At 42.3% G+C, this 20,036-nt stretch overlaps 1 protein-coding gene across 1 annotated transcript; it reads left to right on the forward strand.

Moving 5' to 3' along the window:
- The first annotated feature begins 306 nt into the window (after positions 1 to 306).
- On the forward strand, positions 307 to 15,700 carry LOC149305655 (mdm2-binding protein-like). Its single transcript, XM_089477275.1, is given in 24 exon segments — positions 307 to 354; positions 356 to 389; positions 1,231 to 1,302; positions 1,844 to 1,917; positions 2,007 to 2,161; positions 2,461 to 2,519; positions 3,113 to 3,251; positions 3,801 to 3,915; positions 4,392 to 4,526; positions 4,647 to 4,741; positions 5,048 to 5,120; positions 5,648 to 5,765; positions 6,094 to 6,267; positions 7,220 to 7,367; positions 8,502 to 8,604; positions 8,606 to 8,646; positions 8,974 to 9,129; positions 10,099 to 10,200; positions 10,713 to 10,752; positions 10,755 to 10,981; positions 11,144 to 11,378; positions 12,129 to 12,242; positions 13,924 to 13,989; positions 15,662 to 15,700. Coding segments are annotated over 24 exon segments (2,556 nt in total). The 5' UTR covers positions 307 to 312.
- Positions 15,701 to 20,036: the final 4,336 nt, after the last annotated feature.

Here is a 20,036-nt window from a genome sequence, read left to right on the forward strand (position 1 = left end):
AGCTTTTTTTTTGGTATCCAGTACAATGTCTACATCCTAAAGGGATCATTTTTGCTGTAGGCGTCGTTAATAAGTATTGTTGCCTCGGGTGTTTATCGCTCTCCGTCAGTCACATGACAGCTGTGTAGGCCGGAAGTCCGTGGTGTGGCGCGGAGTTCGGATTCCCGGACTGTACCGTTTGTCAGAGCCGGGTATATCCGGCTTGAAGTTGGATATTGGTACCGACGCAGTCCGTTTCCCGGAGCTCAGTGCTTGCCGAGTGGATCGGGCCTGGACTGAGCGTTCGGACCGTCCCGGGCCCCGTCCTGTTACATGGAGCGCTTTGTGCTGTTAGTCAGCTGGGAGAGGGGGGCTGCAGGGCGGTCGGGATAAGAAGCTCGTCCCTCCAGGTACTGAGCTGACAGAGTATCCGGCTTCCTCCGTGTATTCCCGGGGTCTGCATGCTGGAGGTCAGGCTGGGTACCCAGGTGCTGTATTTAAAGGACATTCAGGCAAAGCCTTTCTCCCAGCCCCAGCCCCAGCATGATCCATACCTACAGCAGGTTTTCATCCTTCCACCTGTTCTGGTGTCACAAATCGCAGCATCCCCGGCAAACCAAATCCATGAGCGCAGCATGTCCTCCTACCGATCAACCTTCCCAGTGATCTCGTACTTAATAGTTATAGCGAGAGAAGAATCTGAGCGGGGAAACGCGCCTGTCCTGATCTCTTCCTGCCCTTTAACGTCTGAGCCTCCATGATGATTATTTAGTGGGCCTTATGATATAAAATTGCATCGTCTGGTTACAAGAACCATTTAGCTCGGTACTTGCTCCGCACAAGTCGGTGTGATGTAATGTTATTAAATACAGTCTCAGGATCATTATATAAGGGGTTTTGAACTGATTTTAAAGCCTGTACATCGTAAGAATACATGTAATAAGATAAACAGAAACCCAAGACTGAGTAAAACCCATTAAATGTGAACTTTTTTTGGCTTGCAAAGACTTGACGTGATGATGTGATTTGTAAAATGAGGAGTAAACATGGGAATTACGTCACCGCCAGCCTTACCAAACCACAGGCTTCCCTGATCCTGGGTTTATTGCCTGCGACGTTCAGAAAGATGGGTGCTACATACCCGCGATGGATACGGCATCGGGGTATTTATCACACAGTCAGATTGCAAGCTTTGCTGTCTTTGCGCCCTTTAAAATGTTTGATTAGTATATATATTTTTTTCATTTTTAGGTTTGGAGTTTGTGCAGAATGTTTATTCCCAGCTGAAGGAATACAGCGCCAAATATACAAAGACTTTCCCAGGTGAAATATTAACGTTTAAATGACGAGAAATGTTCTGTGTTTTATTACTCTATATGGGTGGATGCTTTTGGGGCCCCTAAAATACCATAATGGCCTCTTAGACTCCTGTTCGGAATGTATAGCATTGCGTGGGCTAGTGCAGACTTTATAAATGATCGTGCCAGCGGTTTCTCCCTATATCAGAAGTGTCCAACCTACGGCCCTCCAGCTGCTGCAGAACTACATCTCCCATCTGCCCCAGCCATTCCCTTGGCTCAAAGATCATTATGGGAGATGTAGTCCTGCCGCAGGTTGGACGCTCCTGCCCTATATGATGGTTTTCTTTTTGTAGTTGTTGCGCTGCTTACTTTTCCTATGAATCAGGAGCAGGCACTATTTTCATATCTTGATTTATGTCAATAGACTTTGCCTTATCTTGCTCCGACCTCTGGGTGCGACCCCGTTCCCTGACATTTCTTCGAGCTTCTTGTTCTGTTATAAATGTGAATCTGTCTGAGAATAAGATTTCCAAACAAATACTTTTTATTCCCCCCCCCCCCAGCCTGTTCACTAACTGGAAATCCAGTCTCAAGAAGGTGGTTTTGTGCTTTTCAGGCCGTCCATGGACCTTTCCAGGTAAAAATCCATCAAACCTTCCTTTTTTTTTTTTCTCTCGAATGATGTACGCCTTACTGTTTTATTTGACCATTTTGTCTTCTGCTCAGTTTTCCAGCTCCGAGTGGGAGGATTTGAGCCCCGACGCTGCGTCTGATGATGCAGAAGACCCGGCTCAGAGCTCCATTGAAGAATGCTTAAGCGCCCTTCAGAATCCAGAAGAAGAGGATGATGACAGCAGCCGGGATTCAGTTACTCAATCCAAGTATGACCAAAGGCTTTTACGCTGTGATCATTTTTAAACATTCTATATACACCAGGGGTGTCCAACCTGCAGCCCTCCAGCTGTTGCAGGACTGCATCTGATATATACCATGGACCAACCAATTAAGAGGCAAAGAGTGATATCAGGCATAGTATATAACCCAGACAAAGTATTTAAACAGCTAGTTCTTTATCGTTCCAAAAGTGTAACCAAAGCAGTAGTGCTTTTTATATTTTTATATGTTTCTATAGCATTGGCTAAGCATGTTTGTTGTTTTTTTTTCCCCTCCTGTTGCTCAGTTTGTTTGAAGAGTCCGCAGAACTTCTTCACCAGCTATCGGACAAGCTGCCTGCACCAGGTAATGTTATTTATTTCATTTGCAGCAGATACATTTATTTAAATGGACTAGCTTTGAACAAATAATACAGAGGAACTAGCAAGACTTCTTCTTTAACTCGCGGGTTAGGCGCGGGTCTACGTTTTACCATAGATTTTGTTGCCATTTTACTGGATATGTTGCCTTTGCTGTAATGTTTATGCCTTTGAATTAGCCTTTTGTCTTGTCTAAGAGTCACACATTAGCTTTAATGTCTTAAGCATTGACTGTTGTGTCTAGTAGAGCTGAGGCTTCATACTTTGGGGATAGCTGTAGATTCAGTGAAGTTTTATTTTAAATAATAATGTATCTGGCTAAAGCCACAGGGCAGCAATTATTCTTTATTATCTTATTTATATAGTGCCAACAGTTTACGCAGCGCTTAATACAATGCATATATTCGAGGGATCTGACAAGACAAGAATTGACAGACTAAGACAAACCGATACATTAGGTGGAGAGGCTCGGCTCGCAAGCTTACAATCTAGAGGGAATGGGGGGACAAACATAAGGCGTAGCACATAGTAATATACTAGGGGTTGTGAGATTTTGATCGATCTCAATCTTTTTTCCAGGGCGAGCTTTGGTCGATGTCCTGTTAATATCTTCAGAGGCTCCAAGATTGAAGGACTGTATTCCTGCGATTGGTGCCATCAAACATCTAAAGGAATGGCACTCTGCCAAAATCACCATCGTCACGAAAGATCACAAAGGGTAAGGTTTCGTTTGGCTTCTTAATTAACGGACACGTTGCAGACTTTGCTGCTGCTTCGATGGGCCGCGCTGCAGGTAAGCCAAAGAAACCTCTTCTGTAGTGTTTGACGAAGCATTGTGTTATTTCTCAACCATGTTTAACTAGTAAAGCAAAGTCCCCTTCAAAACGTTATACAGAACTCCCGTAGTGATTTGCAGCAAAATGGAAACACAGATAGATGTGTCTAATAGGAAATAATTTAACAAAAACCTTAAAAAATGAAAATGTCGGGGCACACACAAGGTTTTGATATGTGACATTAGTTATAATGCATGGAAACATAAGTAACATCCTTTTTTTTTTTTTTATTTAAAGTTATATTTCACAACAAGGATCCCATTCTTCATTTCCAAAACATTATTTTGATGTCTTATTTTGATTAAAAAATAAATAAATATATATATATTTTTTTAATATTAGAAATTGCATGAATATAAATAACTACAAATGAAATGGTCACATTTTTTACACCATGCAGGTTAACAGCTTTACAATATATCTTTCCCCAGATGGCAGCAGATTGCGAATTACCTGTCCGCATGCATCGTGCCAACAGATCGTGTCAGCGCATTAATCGACCCCCAGGAATTATGGAGAGGGCCCGTTGAGATAAGCGAGAGAAAAGTAAGACTTTTATTTTGCTTCTTGGAAGTTACAAAATATTTTGTGGTTTTCTTTGGTATATGGACATGTGTCTAAAATATTTGCACTTTTTAAATGTAAATCATGTCCTGCTCTAAGATGCCAAACTCTTTGGGGCGATAAAAGGCATTTTATTAATAAGTATATCGTGCTATTTTATGTTAATTCAACTTCGTTTAGATACTAGTTTTAAAATATCCATTTATAGAACACCAGCAACTCCTTAGCACTATTAGAATAGGGGGAACCAAACAATAAAAACTGACAGTATACAGTTTGACAATAAGATTCTTACATGTTAAGAGCTACTGGTACAGACGGTGACGGCCGCCGGCTTCTTGTGAGATTCCAATACTGTACTGATTGAGACAAACTTTAATTTTGTTTAACTTTCTAGAAATAGCAGTCCGATGATTATTAAGATAGTGTTATGTAAAACATTTCCCCCAATCCTCTAGTTTAGTTCTCAGGTTGAGTTCCCGGAGTTCTGTATACGATCTGTCTCAGACGGCACCGAGCAGCCCCATTTCTTAAGGCTTAACCGTGTTACGGAGACCAGCGCAGATAGGACCCGGAGAGCTTTACTTCCGGAGGTAAGACGGACCCAGTCGGTTTAATAGTGTAAAGTATCGTGTAAAGTTTCCTTTGATCACAGATGCGCTTACTTCGCTGATGTGATTATAGTTTTGGTTTTTTTTCTTGTATCTTTGCAGGTTTTTCACTACTATGGATCGTTGCTGGAATTTGTTCAGATGGTGGCTACTTCAGAAATTCCTTCCTACTTTATATCAAATGTTTCATTTGAACTGTATCCTTTTTATTTTCTTAACCAAACCCTTCACAGCGCTAACAATTGCTATAACACTGAGTGTTTTGGGGTACTTTGATTTTACAGTGAAACTAAAAAGCTTTTGTATCCGGGATTTACGCATCTCTTTAGATTTGCCCCCCTCATTGCCTTTTTTGTCCTATATGTAGATATTTTCCCAGTTCTTTTTATGGTCAGTGGGATCTTATATGTCTGCCATTAGAAAATGTTAAGCTAGCAGTTGAAATGTGATTTACAGCGGGCATTATGTTTGAAAGGAACGCATTTCTTTAGCTCGATCTCTAGATCTCTGACGACAAACTGCGTGCGTGGAAAATCCAAGCTCATGTTAGACCAGCTGTGCTCCTTGAATGAAAAGGTAATTGATGAGCACTGTTTGCAGGAGCACACGTTGTATTGTAACACATTGTGTACTTTCTAGAACACACTTTGCCAAGTCTGAGTGTCCTCACTAGCCGTCTCCATGCCATAGTGCACACAGCATGACCTTGGTGTTATTTATTGTGTTTATATGAATTTACGAATACGAATTTACAGCGATCAAATATTTAATCAGAGCGCGCAAACGTTTGAGCATCCCAACGTCATTAGCTGTTAACACTAATGGCTTTGGCTTTGCCATAAAGAATCACCTCTGTGTGGCGAGTGTGCAGAGGACGTTGTTCAAAATATCACATGGCTGACAGCGATGGCCACCTCCGAGTCTCCAGATAAAGGCAATTATGCGAACAAAATGTCTTCAATGCTAACCTACTGTATCCGACACTATATATAGAGCGGAAAAATATATAGAATTTGGGGAAAGTGCTAGAGCAGCTTAACTTGGGTACAAGATGGTGTCCGTTCTGCAGCCTTTTTTCTTAGCGATTTTATTTAATGTTCCAGGTGGGGGCCATATTTACATTGCCCTGTAATGTATGCAGCCTGCCCATTCCACCTGCCCTTCAACGGAGTACTAAAAAGTGGAGGGAATACATGTCTAGGAAACCCAAAGAGATTAAAGGTAAGAGACCGGCTACCATACTCTTTCCGTATTTCTTAGACTTTAAGATATACCATCAAATAAAAAAGGCGAGCCCAGTTCCTCATTTCCGGAAGTCCTCGAAGCCTTCAAAGCCCCTTCGGAAGCCTTTTATCATTGTTTGAAATATGGAGTTGTGGACAATAATGGTATTTTTCTCTACATGCTTTCTGCATTTAATGCTTTTATCTATGGGAGTCCTACTAACGTTAGAAACGGACTGTTTTGTGTATAAATGGTCATGAATTTTAGCAAGAATTGTGTAATTGGCTGTAACCAGAGTTATTTTTATTCTTGGTTTTCGTTGAAGTTCCAGGTATGGAGTTAAAGGGGGAGCATTGCAGCTATTTCTTCCTCATTCAAGGGAAAGACAACGGATTGTGTACGTTAACAATGCTTCACTCCGCCAGCCAGATCAATGGAGCTGCGTCCCTTGCTTTACTGCTCCACAGGCTGAAATCTAACCCATCAGATGAAAGCAAAAGTAAGTCGCTGGCTGTCCTGTCCTTCATTATTATTATTATTATTATTATTAATCGTTTTATATAGCAGCGTCATATCCAGTCTGGTGGAAATTGCAATAGACTAGATATTGAAATCATGCAAAACAATGCTTCGATGATTTAAACATAGGAACGCACAGTTTTAATGGCAAAACCAAATATATATATATTTCCAGTTTTCTACCATCTGCAAGGATTTAACCCTTACAAGGTCCTTGTCTTTTGTTGAGGATCGTACCCTCACCCCATTAAACCCTACTAGGTCTACTGAAAAGGTCATTCCACTTATCTACAAGTTCTAAATAGTTAACTCTTTGCACACTTTAGCGCTACTCTAATGCATTTCGACCGACCCCCCCCCCCCAAAAAAAAAGTAAGTATCCTGATGTCTGAAGTATAAGCCAGGTTTTTTTAATTAATCGTTATAACTATTAGCACAAGAGTGTCCAACCTGCGGCCCCCCAGCTGCTGCAGGACTACATCTCCCATCCTCCTCTTCAGCACCTTAGCTGAAAGAGTATTATGGGAGATGTAGTCCTGCAGCAGCTGGAGGGCCGCAGGTTGGACACCCGCTTGTATTAGTAGTTTCTTTGTGATGAATTTGCACCAATAACAATGAACTTCTGGACAATAAACGTAAAATACCTATCCTTAGGGCAGCTTAATAGCTTCTTCTGTATTCAGCACCATGGTATTGGGAACACCGATCGCCTGCCTTTGTCTTTTTAGATAATCAAGTTAACGCACTGAGCGGCCTCCAGCATTATCACGGCAATACGATTGTGGCGAGAGAGAAGGCTTTAGCGCGTTCGCAGGCCTTGGCAGTGAAGAATACTTAGTAAGTGTTGGACGTCGCAGGCCATTCAATTCTTCGTGACGGATTCGCTTTAAAAATTCCATCCCTTTCGTACAACATTTTCTCTTTGTTTTAAGAACGGAGCAAAGCTATGCCTAGCGTCGCCGCTCTAAAGACATTGTTAACAATTACCAGGGAAGGTGTCTTCGGATTTTTCGAGGGCTTAAGCCATACCGGGTCCGACGCTCCTCTGGAGATTGCCGGTTTCTGGAGCGGCTCCTGCAGGTACGGGCGTCTTCTGTTTTCATTTACGCTGAAATGACCTTGAATGCCGCTCGGTATGCTGGAAACGACCCAGGGAAGAATTAAGAAAATGACCCGGAAACTCTGATTATCGTGTGCGTAGGGGCTTTTAATTCTATATGAGTACTGGTACCTAGAGATGTAACATTTCCAACTATTTTAAAGCCATGGGAAGAAAAGTTTTTTTTGTTTTTTTCCTAAAAAAAATGTAAATTTTCAAGAAAAAAAAAATGCAGAGTGGATTAGTTTTAGAAATGTTACATTATTTTGTTACGCTGGGAACATGAAATGCAGGGTATATATAAGTATGATGAAATAAAAGTACAACTTATTCAGCAAATAAACTCAATTTTATTTTTAATACTTTTTTTGTGTTTGTAAACAAGGTCTGTATAGGAAATTAACCGATATAGGAAAGGCTGAACTTGATGGACGCATGTCTTTTTTTCAGCCTATATAACTATGTATATATTAAGAAAAATATCAGCTATACATGAGAACAGGTAACCCCCCCTCCCTCAAATGCAACAAAATAAATAAACTATATAAAAAAAAAAAATCCTCTAATCCTCCTCCATGGATTGGACGGGCAGCGCGATCAGAATCGTCCAATCAGATTTGCTATATTACATGAAGACCTTTTCATAAAGGTCTTCATGTAATATAGTTTGAATGCCGTGTCGTAAACGTATTATTTATCCACTGTAGAAGAACATATTCCACAAGCCATTTTGTTTCAGTTTTTCAGGGAAAAAAATGAAAAATGTTTTTTCCCCCCGAAAAGTTTCCCATCTCTGCTGGTGCCAAACGTCATTCCGTGTTTCCAGGTCTTCCTTATGCCATGCAGAGTGTTTCCACTCCTTTCGTTGGCGAGTTACCCTCTCTAGCAGGCCGGCTTGATAGGTTGCGGATGGGTCCCCGAGCTCACGTTGAGCTGTGTAAATCATAAAAAAGTATTAATGTCCCTCATTCTTGAGCTCTGGTGCTACAAACTCCTTTAAAATGACTGCAAGTTTCTTTAACTACAGTTATCCATATAGGTTGTTGGAAGGTTACGTGCCTTAGCTTCACGTGTGTTTAAACCCAATACATACCGGTGTGTGTGTGGGAATGGAGAGCGTTACATTTTCATCAAAAATCATATTTATTTACCCTTATTATTTCAGAATCGAAAACGATGATCTCAAACCCAGCGGAGTGGCCGGAAAGACACGTTCTCCCAGAACCTGGAGAATTTTGAGAAAACAAAGCAAAGGATAAGGTAACAAAGGTCCACTTTTTTTACTCTATTTCTGTTTTAGCCATAGCCATAGAAATAATGCCCAGCTAGCATTAAAAGCACAATACCTGAGGCTGATCATCATAGAAGCCATAGTTCAACATCTTCTGGGGGGGCAGATAGTCTGCTGCCCCTGCATTACATCAAGATAGTACTGCTTTTGGCACACGGAGTAACGTAGAGATTTAGGGCTAAGTGACCGCTTTCTAATCTTTATATTTTCCTTTCCTTTTCGTCCGCCTGTGGTTATCCTAGAATAGGTAGTAATGGTTGAGGCGTTGTCGTTATACATCACCTTCTCCCCCGCAGAGCTTCTATCCTTTCCAGTTCAGCCGAGCACTTGCTTGGGCGCAAGGATAGTCAGAAGGAAGGAATAACCTCGCTAGACGCTAAAGAGCTGCTGAAATATTTCACTCCGCAAGGGTTGGCAATCGGGGAACTACAGCCTTTGCAGATTCAAAGAGGGTGAGTGGATATAAATGTTCCTTTGCATGATTAGGGGTAACTTTGTATTTAGATACCCTGTGTTTACCTGAAAGATCCAATGTTTGCTACCAACGTGACACAGTATTAAAATACCCCTTTCGTAGGCAGCTTAACTGCCTCCAGGTCCAATGCCATTGTATCAGGGGCGCGTATGATCTGTGCTTGCCAAATGAACGCACGGAGATGCCTTCATCATTATAAGAGCAATAAGACTATGTCTTTTACAAACGTTGGCAGACCACCTCCTATAAAGTGCTTTCCTGTACTATGGGGGATATATGAATGGGATCGGTTTCTTTCTGTGAGAAGGTATCCCACCTGTTGCAGAGCAGCGCTGTAGGTTGTGGTCACCAACACCTAAGAATAAAACTGACACATTCTAGAAAAAAATTGTGTGAATGTCACACTTCCTATGAAAACCGTATTTTTCTGTAAGCGTTAAATACATTCTACTTTCCCTGCGCAAACGCTACCACTGAGCTGATTCTTCATGGCAATGAAGTCCTGCTTATCCAATGAAGTCTTTACGTGCGGCAGAGGGTCCTTCTGGGTGATTAGGAAATATGATGAGGGGTCAGACTTGTAGATTTGGCGCTAGAACACATACGTGTGATTAATATGCAGTTGTCGGAATACATGAAAAGTACAAGAGGTTGGTGAAAGTTGGTATGAAGATAAGTAAATGCGCTGATTCCACCGGCGTCCACTAGGTGTCTCTGTTCAACCTAATCTTGCTTCTCATCAATTAGCTGGAACTTTACATTTTTTTAACTTTCATTGATAACCTAGGAAGTTCTCAGTAATTTGGATATATTTTGATAGAATGTTTCGAAACTAAATAAAAGTGCATTTTTCAGTCCCTCAGGCTCCTATTTACAGTATTCAACTGATTGAAGCACTATTTCATATATTCTTCCATTAACAGTTTCATTTTCTTGCCTCTTCCAGTGAGAACGCCTTCCTTTTAACGCCCAGGCTTACCCTGCGGAAACTCAAAGGCTTGCCTTTTGAGAAAGCAGCCGAATGTCATTACCATGGCCCTCGAGTAGTGTCCTCTGTACTGAATTGCGTTGTATCTGAATCATGTATTTAAGATTCTGGTCGGAATCCATTCTTCTTTTAGTTGTGTCGATCAGCGTAGGAACGTGTGACGTTTTTAGCGCTGGTGGGTTTGGTCACTTAAAATCACTTGTGTCAAATTTGTAGCGCGCAATAACTGATTTTATTATATGTATCATCAATAATGATCAAACCAATAATTCATGCTTCTTACAGCTAGCAGCCTTTTGCGGCCATCTCTAGTCCCGAAAGTAGAAGTCCCTCTAAAGGTGGCTTTGCCCAGTTCTGGCCAGGCGGCTTAAAAAAATACCTTGTCCCAGAGCTAAAAATAAATGAACATTCACGGCCACCTCCACGTATACTAAACTGTCAGAGCTTCTTCACCTAATGTAACTTTGACTCTGCTTCTACATCTGAAAATCCCAAACCTCGCTAAAATAAGATCACTTCTCGCGGCTCCCCTGGGACTAAGACGTCCGATGGCTTTTGTTTCCTCTCTTTAGGTACTGTCTTGATCATCGCAAAGCTTTGGACCGCGACGTGGGGCTTTGTGGAGCTCCAGTCCTCGTCTCATCCGCTATGAAACCCAGACCACCTGCACGAGAGAGTGCTGCCCCGTTCCCTTCGCGTTAAGCCCCCTGCCGTCCCCGGCGGTGCTGTCTGAGCCGGGCAGCGTGCCCGATGGCGAGTCGCTGCAGGGTGATCTTCGGGCAGACCCGTTGCGGCTCAAACGCCGTTCGAAGGATCTCGAAGGACTCTACGCCAGCAAGAGGTAAAGTACATTAAGCTTTCGATTGAGAAACTACGATGCGGCTTATTGTCATTGAAATTAGGTTGTTTTGCGAGCTCTCTGCTACCCCCCCCCCCCCACAAAAATGTAGACGTTAACGCATTGCATTTTTTTTCTCCCCATTTATATTTCATGGTCAACCAGACTTGCAAAATCCGAGAGCTCCGATTCCCTGCTGTCCCTTGCGAGTGAAGGCAGCGGGTGTCGGCAACTGTCCAGGGTCACGAAGACGCGTCCTGAAAAAGTGGCTTTGGTTCCTTCAACTGCTCACCCTCCAAACAGCCAAATGCAATCTCTGTCTAATAAGCCGCCTCCGGCAACGCAAGCTTCAAATCCGGAACAGGAGAGAAAGGAGTCGAGATCTCAAAAACATAACCGGGTAAAAGATTTCATTGAAGAAAGTCAGACCCTCTGATCGCGATAATGTAGGGGATCTATCCTTAGGCTGAGGTGTAGAGCTTTCGGGTCCTAAATGGGGTTTATTTACAAAAGGTTTACAGGAGAGTTGCAGTTTCATCTCATTGACTTCCCTATATACCATGAATGGCCCAACCCCAGTGAGCTTCTGCAAGGAAGTAATAACCATTTGATAGGAATGTAACTGAACCAGGCTCATAAAAAAACTTCAGAGGTTTTGACGTGGCCTAGGGGTCATGGCTCTGCGGAAATGTTTTATGCGTATATAGACCTGATATCTGGAGGGGGCCTTTTAGAAAAAAATTGCACATTGTGTTTTGTAGCAATCATACTGACATAGAAAAGAGGAGCACCAGGGAAGGGCAGAGGGCTTTGGGTCAAAAAAGGGTATACAGGAGGGTGCATCTTTAGACTGGTGGTCCCAATGCTTTGGCAGCCCCATAGAGACCATACTGTAAGTTTAGCCCGAGATGGATTTATCGGTGCCCCACCAGTGTCATACAAGTAACAAGGGTCATAGAACATCTTGTTCTTTTGACTCCCTTCAAGTGCTTAATAATCATTCTTCATTAAGTATTCATATTTTATTTTCACCTTAACTTCCTAATTAATTTTTTAGGCAGTTCTCTCAAGTCTGTCATTACAAGACCAGTGAATATATAAGTTACATTTCTCCGTTATGGGTATTGACTTGATTTTCTTTTATTTGCAGATGCTGAAGGAGGTCGTATCCAAAACGCTTAAGAAATACGGCGTTGGTGACAGCCACCCCTGCTTTGCGGCTTGCAGCCAGCGGCTGTTTGACGTGTCCAAAATTCTTTTAAAGGTCTTGTAAATTGGCATTTCTAAGTCATTTCTTTATACGTCGTACATTACACAAAAGAAACTGTAGGGCGTTAGAAACAAAGTGTTCAGCGTAGATGACTTGCTAGATGATGGCTCGCTTTTTTGTGTATTAAAAAGGCAGCTTTGTAGTGCAGGCTTATGTTCCAACCATTGATTACCCTGGTAAGTGTTCCATTTATTTGGTGCCCTGCAACAGGGTGGACATGGGGGTTGAACAATTCAAATGGCCGATTTAAGTAAATAGAGGAGCTTAGTCTAAGACTAGAGGATCAGAGGATTAGGTATAATGTAAGATAGTTCTTCTCTACTGGGAGAGTGGTAGATACATTGAACAGTGCACAGCAGAAGTGGTGGGAGCTAATACAATGTGTTTACACATGCATGGGGTAGGCATAACTTTATCCTGACTATGGGACCAGACCAAGGACTCATTGGGCTTTGAGTCGGGAAAAAATGGGCTGAATGATTCTTATCTGCCGTCACCTTCTGTTTCTGTGTGTGTGTGTATCGTCATTGGAGCCGCTTGTGACCTCCGGCACAGAATGCTCTCTATCGGAGCTGTGCCTTGGTGATATATAACACTTTGTGTTTAAGAGGACAGTTCTCTCTCTGTCAGTCCTCCCCAGTGTTTAGTTGTTCTGTTGTTAAATCCACGAAGGCGGAGTTCTTATGATTAAGAACTTTGAGCGAAAACACGTTAAGCGCGTCCGACTTGGTGCCCTTTTAATATTTCACCTGGGATTAATACATTTATACTATTACTGCTAGAGTCGACTAGCTTTATTTCCCCGCTATTGAGTGCCGCTCACCTTCATAGAGTGTACGTTCTCGGGAGAGGGGTCCGGAGCGTCTGACCCTTTTGGTTTGCTGAGCACCGACCGACCGATTCGTTTGGGGGAATCGGATGCACTATTTGCCGGTTGCGAGTGCTCTTGGTTCTGTTGTTGTAATAGCGTCTGCGGCGTTTGAACCCCTGTGAATTGTGTCTCTCTCGGGACTCGTGACTTACCGTGACAGTTTATGCCATTAAACTATAGCCGACTGTTCAGTGATTCCAGCCTCGAGCTGCAACGATTGCATTTCGTACACAAATATGCCTGATTTAATTTAATCCTAAATAGTCACAGAATATTTTTCCGTTCATGCTGTAAATAACGACGGGCCTGCTGTGAGCGGACGCTTACTCTGCCGCGATGCTCTGTGCAGCTCTGTCATCTCTCTGCTTGTCGAATATGTCTTACAGCAGGACGTTTGCTTTGTTGTTTTTAGGCTTTCTACACCAAAATCCACCTCTGGGTTAGATGTGTGGATAGGGCACGTCTTGTAATAAGTGGGGTGAGGCTTGTTTGGCCATGGCTACTTTCATTTAGATCAGGCTCCACCTGCGCAGTCCAGATATATGGACCAACATCTCCCAAGACGTGACTCTTTAGCTCCCCAATGTCGCTTTACGTTATAAAGGGTTAATCCCTCCACATTTATTTTGGAAGAAGCTCTCGGTGGCCCCTTTGAAATCCATAGCGAAAGAAATAAGTGAGTTTGTTTTTGCGTTAAAGCAGTTTTGGGTTGTCTTCTGGATTGCGTGCGGACCACCTCGGTGTTCGCGGCCTGCGCTACGACGATCGCTTCTTACGCCTGCTCTTGTTTTTCTACATGTTTAGGATCTGAAAACCTCGAGAGGGCTGATCGATGAAATGAAGAAAGCTGCGGGTAATAACGCCAAACAGGTAAGAACGCGTTCACCTGGGGAGCAATGCAGTGTCCAGCTTTTAGGTAACACACAAGGTGAGTGGGGGTCTTAAGTAGTGGGGGGGGGGGGGTTGAGGACACAACTGGGTCTGTTCATTAAAATGAGTTTGCAGGAAAGTTGTGGTTTCTGATCACTATACGTTATGAAGATCCCACCCCAGTGAGCTGCTGCAGAAAGAGCTTTGCCGGCCCTGTACAATGTATAGCCAAATCGCTAAAGCTTCTTGAAAGTCTCCATACACATTGTGTTAGACGAGGCCAGCTCAGCTCTTCTCGCTTGATAAATCGGCTACCGCCGGCCCTATATAATAGTGGAGTAAGGGAATTAAAGCCGCAGCCCTCTTGCAAACGTCCCCTTTAGTGAATAGACCCCGATATCTTCACGCATGCTGTATAAAGTGGCAGCGGCACAAATTGGGCCAAGAGGATCATGTTTGTTTTAGCAAATCTATTCTCCTCCACTCTTGTTTCTTAATGATAGTATAGCACATGTCACGCAGCCACCCCCCCCCCGTCTCCAAGCAAATACATGCGTGTTTGACTTGTAAGCACGCTTGTCTGAATTCAGCCGGGCAGAGCCGCTGCTTTTGTGTGGATGTCATCGATCCGTCGTGTATTATTGGGTGGAAATGGACCAGAACGCATTCATCATCTACACCAAAAAAGAATGTCCTCCGGCGAGTGACGCTCTCGGGTAGCGATGTTCTGTCCTTGTTTTAGTCTTAATGTCGCGCACTGCGTGGACTCTCGGCCCAGATTCTCATCGTGTGTGATTGCGCGCTAATGGTTATTATACAGGATTTAGCATTTTAGCTCATTCCCTCCTCTGTGTCGTTCGCTTGCACTCTACGCTTATTTTATTATGCTTTGTGGTGCTGTTTCTTGTGTCTGCCTTCTGACCCATCTATAAGGGCTCTGATGTCCTTAACAGGGACACGGGGGAACGGACCGGGGGAGAATCCCTTTGCTGCCAGGTCATGGCTTCGGTTAATTATAGCAGCACTAAATGCCCAGGTTTACAGCTTTACCTCTCCAAGGTGACCGAGTACCTCTCTGGTTAAATATTTTTCCCCCAGGACCAGAGAAATACTGGACTTGAGGTGGTAGCATCACAAAGAGATGACCCCGTGCTGCCATGAACCCATCCAAGGCCAGTTGGTTCCATCGTTTAGGGTTCAGTGTACTCAGTGCAGTACTTTCCTGCTTGGGTCTTGTCCAATCCAAAGCACCCACCTTAAAGTTCCCTGACAAGTGAATACCGGGGGTTACGTCTTCTAAATGGGTTTTCTTTGTGGATGACTTGTGTACTTTGGCGGCAGTAAAGAGGTGTATACTCTTCACGTCTTCACGTTCCCTTTGTGGGGGGCTCTGGACCATGCCTAATTTAGTTTGTTTAAACACTTGTCATATTCAGGCTCATTCCCAACCTAAAAATCATCTAGACGTTCCTGCTTAGCCAAGTGAGTGATGAACGTTCTATAATCCTGGCCTTGACCTCGGCCTACGTCGTGAGTCTTCCTCCGACACAACATTGGAACAGCTTTTTTTTTTTTTTGTGTGACTATTCTTTTTTTTGTAAGAACATATGAGAACGACTATTTATGTGAGGTTTCTCTGTTTTTCACGGCGTTCTAATCTATTTCTTTTTAGGTCGTTCAGTGGGAGCTGGATAAGTTAAAGAAGAAATGAAGAAAAGATCTGTAATTTATTTAATTGTTTTCTAACAAAAGGATGCCGTTCTTCGTCTGATTAAACAATAAACTATTTATAAATGTATTTTTTTTTAAAATAAACAACATTTTCTTAATAAACTGTTTACTATTATTTCAAGTTACAGGTAAAAGTCCAGACATAAAATATATAAAACAGAATTTGACGCTAAATACCTATCGGCCCACCTAGTCTGCCTGTTTATTCTGTTATAAAGACTCTGACTTTAATCAGTCCTTGGTCTTGATTCAGGATAGCGTAATACCTATCCCATGCATATTTAAATTCCCTCACTGTATTAACCTCTATCACCTCTTATGGGAAGCTGCGCCACTGATCTACCACTCTCTCGGCAAAACAGGTAAGGGCCTCGCTGAAACGACTTTACACAAACCTATGCATTGTTAAAAACCTCACAATGTGCTATGAAAAAGCCAGCTAAACGAGCGGTGTTAATTCTACTGATCCTTACGTGTAGTAAAGGCCGGTAGTTCTGTGTTTATACCATGGGATGGCTGGCATGCTTTTAGGCATCGCGCCTGCTGTGCGCTTGCAGCACCTTTATCCATAACCTTCTTTAATGGATACCATCCTTTTGCTTTCGATGGCTTTGAGCAACGCATTAACCGCTCTGCTATGGAACGTTTCTCCGGTACGTCTCGCGGCTTAACGTCGGCTCTGTCACGCTAATGTTTGAAGGGTTTTACAGCCGGGGCTCGATAGTGTGAGCGGTTACAGTAAACATCTGCCGTCACATCTGCTGCCAGCTAATAGAAGCAGCTATTGGGGAAAAAAAACCTGCCGACTGAACCGGGCTCTTATGTTCTTAGCCGGGTAGCCGGAGCGTTCGGTGGCTCCTATATACCTTTATTATAGCCAATGCTAAATATTTAAGTCGTATGCATTTATACTTTTTTATTGTCAGCGATCGCTCCAGACGTATCCACTTTAATGCATATGATAAGTGTGGTCCCTTATATATTTCCTTGTGGTTCGTGTGAACGGGTTCTACAGAAGCCCCCATATGCATTTCCCTTGCCCCCTCGGCTCTGTGGCTATCCTGTGCCCATGTGATATATTCACCAATGGCTTGGCGGGGGTTCCTCGGGCATACAGAAAGCACTCTCATTGATTTAATGGGAGCACTTTCCTGACATCATTTCCTGCCATTCATCCCCCCCCTCTCTCTCTCCCTCTCCCTCCCCCCCTCTTCTATACCTACCTTAAAATACCTTTTTCAAGCCCAATTTCTTTTTCTTCTGCTTATAAGCAAATAAATGGCCGTAAGTAACTTTAAATAACGGTTCAGCATTCCATAAATACCCTCTGTAACTGATGTATGTGTCTTGTAGCAAAATAATTCTTGAAATGTGGATAACGCAAATGACACCTTTTACTTTCTTATTTGTATAGCTAAAATATTTGACAGATGATGTGATATACTATAAATGTAATAAGAATGACTTTGATTTACATCCAGAAAAAAAAAAAATACATATATATCTTACCAAACATTAGCGGGTCGCAAACAGGTACACCAGTAAATGCCGACCTTTAGAGAGAGGAGGTTGACCTCGTCCGAGATGCCCCGGTTGCGTTCCTATTGTGCGGGGATAGTGGAAACTTTTGTCCTTTATTCTGAAGTTGACGGAAAATGCCTCTTTCTGCGCCGTTAAAAAACCTGTACAAAGTTACACGTGGCTTCTATAATCAGAAAGAGAACCGGTCGGGCCCTCGGTCAAACACCAGTAGGGAGCAAGTAAATTATTGTAAATATTGTTTTTACGTGTTTACATTTTTTGGGGGAAAAACCTTTGTTCTTATTAACCGCCTTCATCCGCATTTCAATGGTTACACATTAATGGCTTAATTTAGTTTCTGTCTGGAGTGTTAAGTACCAGTTTTCTTTGTAAACTTTTCATAACCCCCGAGACGCCTACTTTGGTTCGTGTTTTAACCCCTTAAGGACAATGGGCGGTCCCTAAACCCATTCAGAATAATGCATTTCAAAGCCTGTACATGTACGGGCTTTGTCATTAAGGGGTTAATGAAAATATTTGAGTGAAATCTATCCAGGAACGTCCAAAGTTTGCGCTGTATTTTTAGGAGATGAAGTAACCCCTATCCCCCAGGAAAGAAAAACATCAAGCGCTTCCTCTAGAGCCTTTATTATGTATATATATATATATATATGAAACAGTGCCAAACACTAACTCAAGTTAGTTAACTTGGTAAGTTAAAGCTTGGCAATGTTTCCTTGTTTCTTAACTTTAAGTGGAGGGGGTTTTCATCACCTTTCTTGTCTTGTTGAGTATATGTAAGTAAGTGTGTGTGTGTGTATATATATATGCTACATTATGCCAGTTACATCAAGACTTGGGCTTGCATCACATTGGCTACTCATTATTATGGTTTTAGACCAGTAAATGTAACATTGTCCTGTGTTCTTTTCCTATTGCCCGCTGTTATATGATCACATTCTGATCACGTTCCGATTTTTCCGATAGGTTTTACGTTAAATATTAAGTATCTGAAGCTTACTGTTTTAAGACTCATGAAGAGCACTCACCTCTGAGAGTAACGATTAGTGCTGGTTGGACATGTCTACCTGACTTAGGTAACGTTAGAACAATATGCACAAGCGTGATGGCACGGTGAGAGCATGTCGCTCGGCTGATTGGCTGAGAAGTGCGTTGACATCATCAGCAAACATCGGCGACCCATCAACCACAGAAAACTAGAAGTAACTCATTAGATCCCCTTCATTTTCTGAAAGCTCTAAGAGGGAATGGAGAATTACTTTGTGTCTAATAGAAGAAAGTACTCGGTTTGCTTTCTTAAAGGGACGCTCCCACCATTTTTTGAGAGCCCCAGATTATTTATTACAACATTTACATGGCCGGACGAGATAGTCCGCATGGTCCTTATCTGCTACTTCTGAACTTCTGTGGCTCTATTAACCCTTTCAGCTCCACATCGCCTCCTTTTGTTATGCTAAATGGTTAAATATGCTGTCATTTTAAACTAGACATTAACTGACGAAGTCTGTCTGGTTCTGAAATTGCAGCTATTACCCTTAACCTTTCGATGGAAGCAAATACCCTTAATCTACTGCCAGAGTCCACATCGCTTTACCGTAGAGCGCAGCTCATTTGTAACCGTATCCAAGAAGTGGCTTTTGACATTACAGGCCAGAATACCTCATTTGTATATTATACAAATATATATATATTCAGCGTATTCGTATCTGGAACTCGCATGCCCTCACACAATTCTAGAATCCTCAGAAACGGCCAGATTTCTGTACCCTCTCCCTCGCCCTTTATAATTAGACTTAAAACGATGCATCATTCCTGGAGTCCCATCTCCTGCCGGTATGAATACATCCATTGTACGGTGTGTAATTTGATCTGAATTTATTTTTCCACTCTCGGTAATATAAAATATTTGCTTCTGCTGTGCTCCTGGTGCAGGTGGTGTTTTGAAGAATCAACACGAATCAAATATTTTATTCAAATGCAAATTGGGAGCTCCTTTCACAAAAAAGAAAAAAAAAAACCTTTTATTTAGCTGTATAATACGAAAGAGATCTGTGGGTGGAAAACTTCTGGTTGCTTTTTCTTTTTTAACATTTATTCAGACAAAACACCTAAACTCGCTAATGTATCATAGTCATACCTGGTAACTTTATGGATCCGTCTATGCAGAGACCCCCTTGCAGAATATGGACAGACTGGCCCCCTATTTTTGTTTGCCTCGCCTCCATTACCTGCTAAATACTTTCAACTCTGTATGATGCCTGAGATCACAAGTCCTAAGAAACGAATGAGATGTTACATTGTACATAAGGTTGAAAAAAGACCTAAGTCCATCAAGTTCAACTCTTCTACCCAACCTTCCTACTTTTGATCCAAAAGAAGGCAAAAAAACCAACTAATTAAGCTACTTCAAATTCTGCCATCAGAGGGAAAAATTATTCTTGACTCTAAAAGGCAATCAGATTTCTCCTTGGATCAAGAAGCTCTAAAATATTAATTCTATTCATAACCCTGTATGTCATGCCTTTCTAAAAAAATAATCCAGACCCCTTTTGAAGGCATCTAATGTATCTGATAGAACCACCTCCCTAGGCAGTGAATTCCATACCTTTACTGCTCTCACTGTAAAGAATCCCTTCCTTTGTCGTCTATGAAACCTGCGCTCTTCCAGTCTCAGAGGGTGACTCTTGTTCTTTGTACATTTCTGTTAATGAACAGGTCACTGAAGAGCTCGTTATATTGGCCCTGCATATATTTATATAATGTTATCATATCCC

This window comes from Sceloporus occidentalis, unplaced genomic scaffold (genome assembly GCF_023333645.1).
Source record: "Sceloporus occidentalis isolate IW3139 unplaced genomic scaffold, rSceOcc1.0.p SCAF_11, whole genome shotgun sequence".
Lineage (NCBI taxonomy): Eukaryota > Metazoa > Chordata > Lepidosauria > Squamata > Phrynosomatidae > Sceloporus > Sceloporus occidentalis.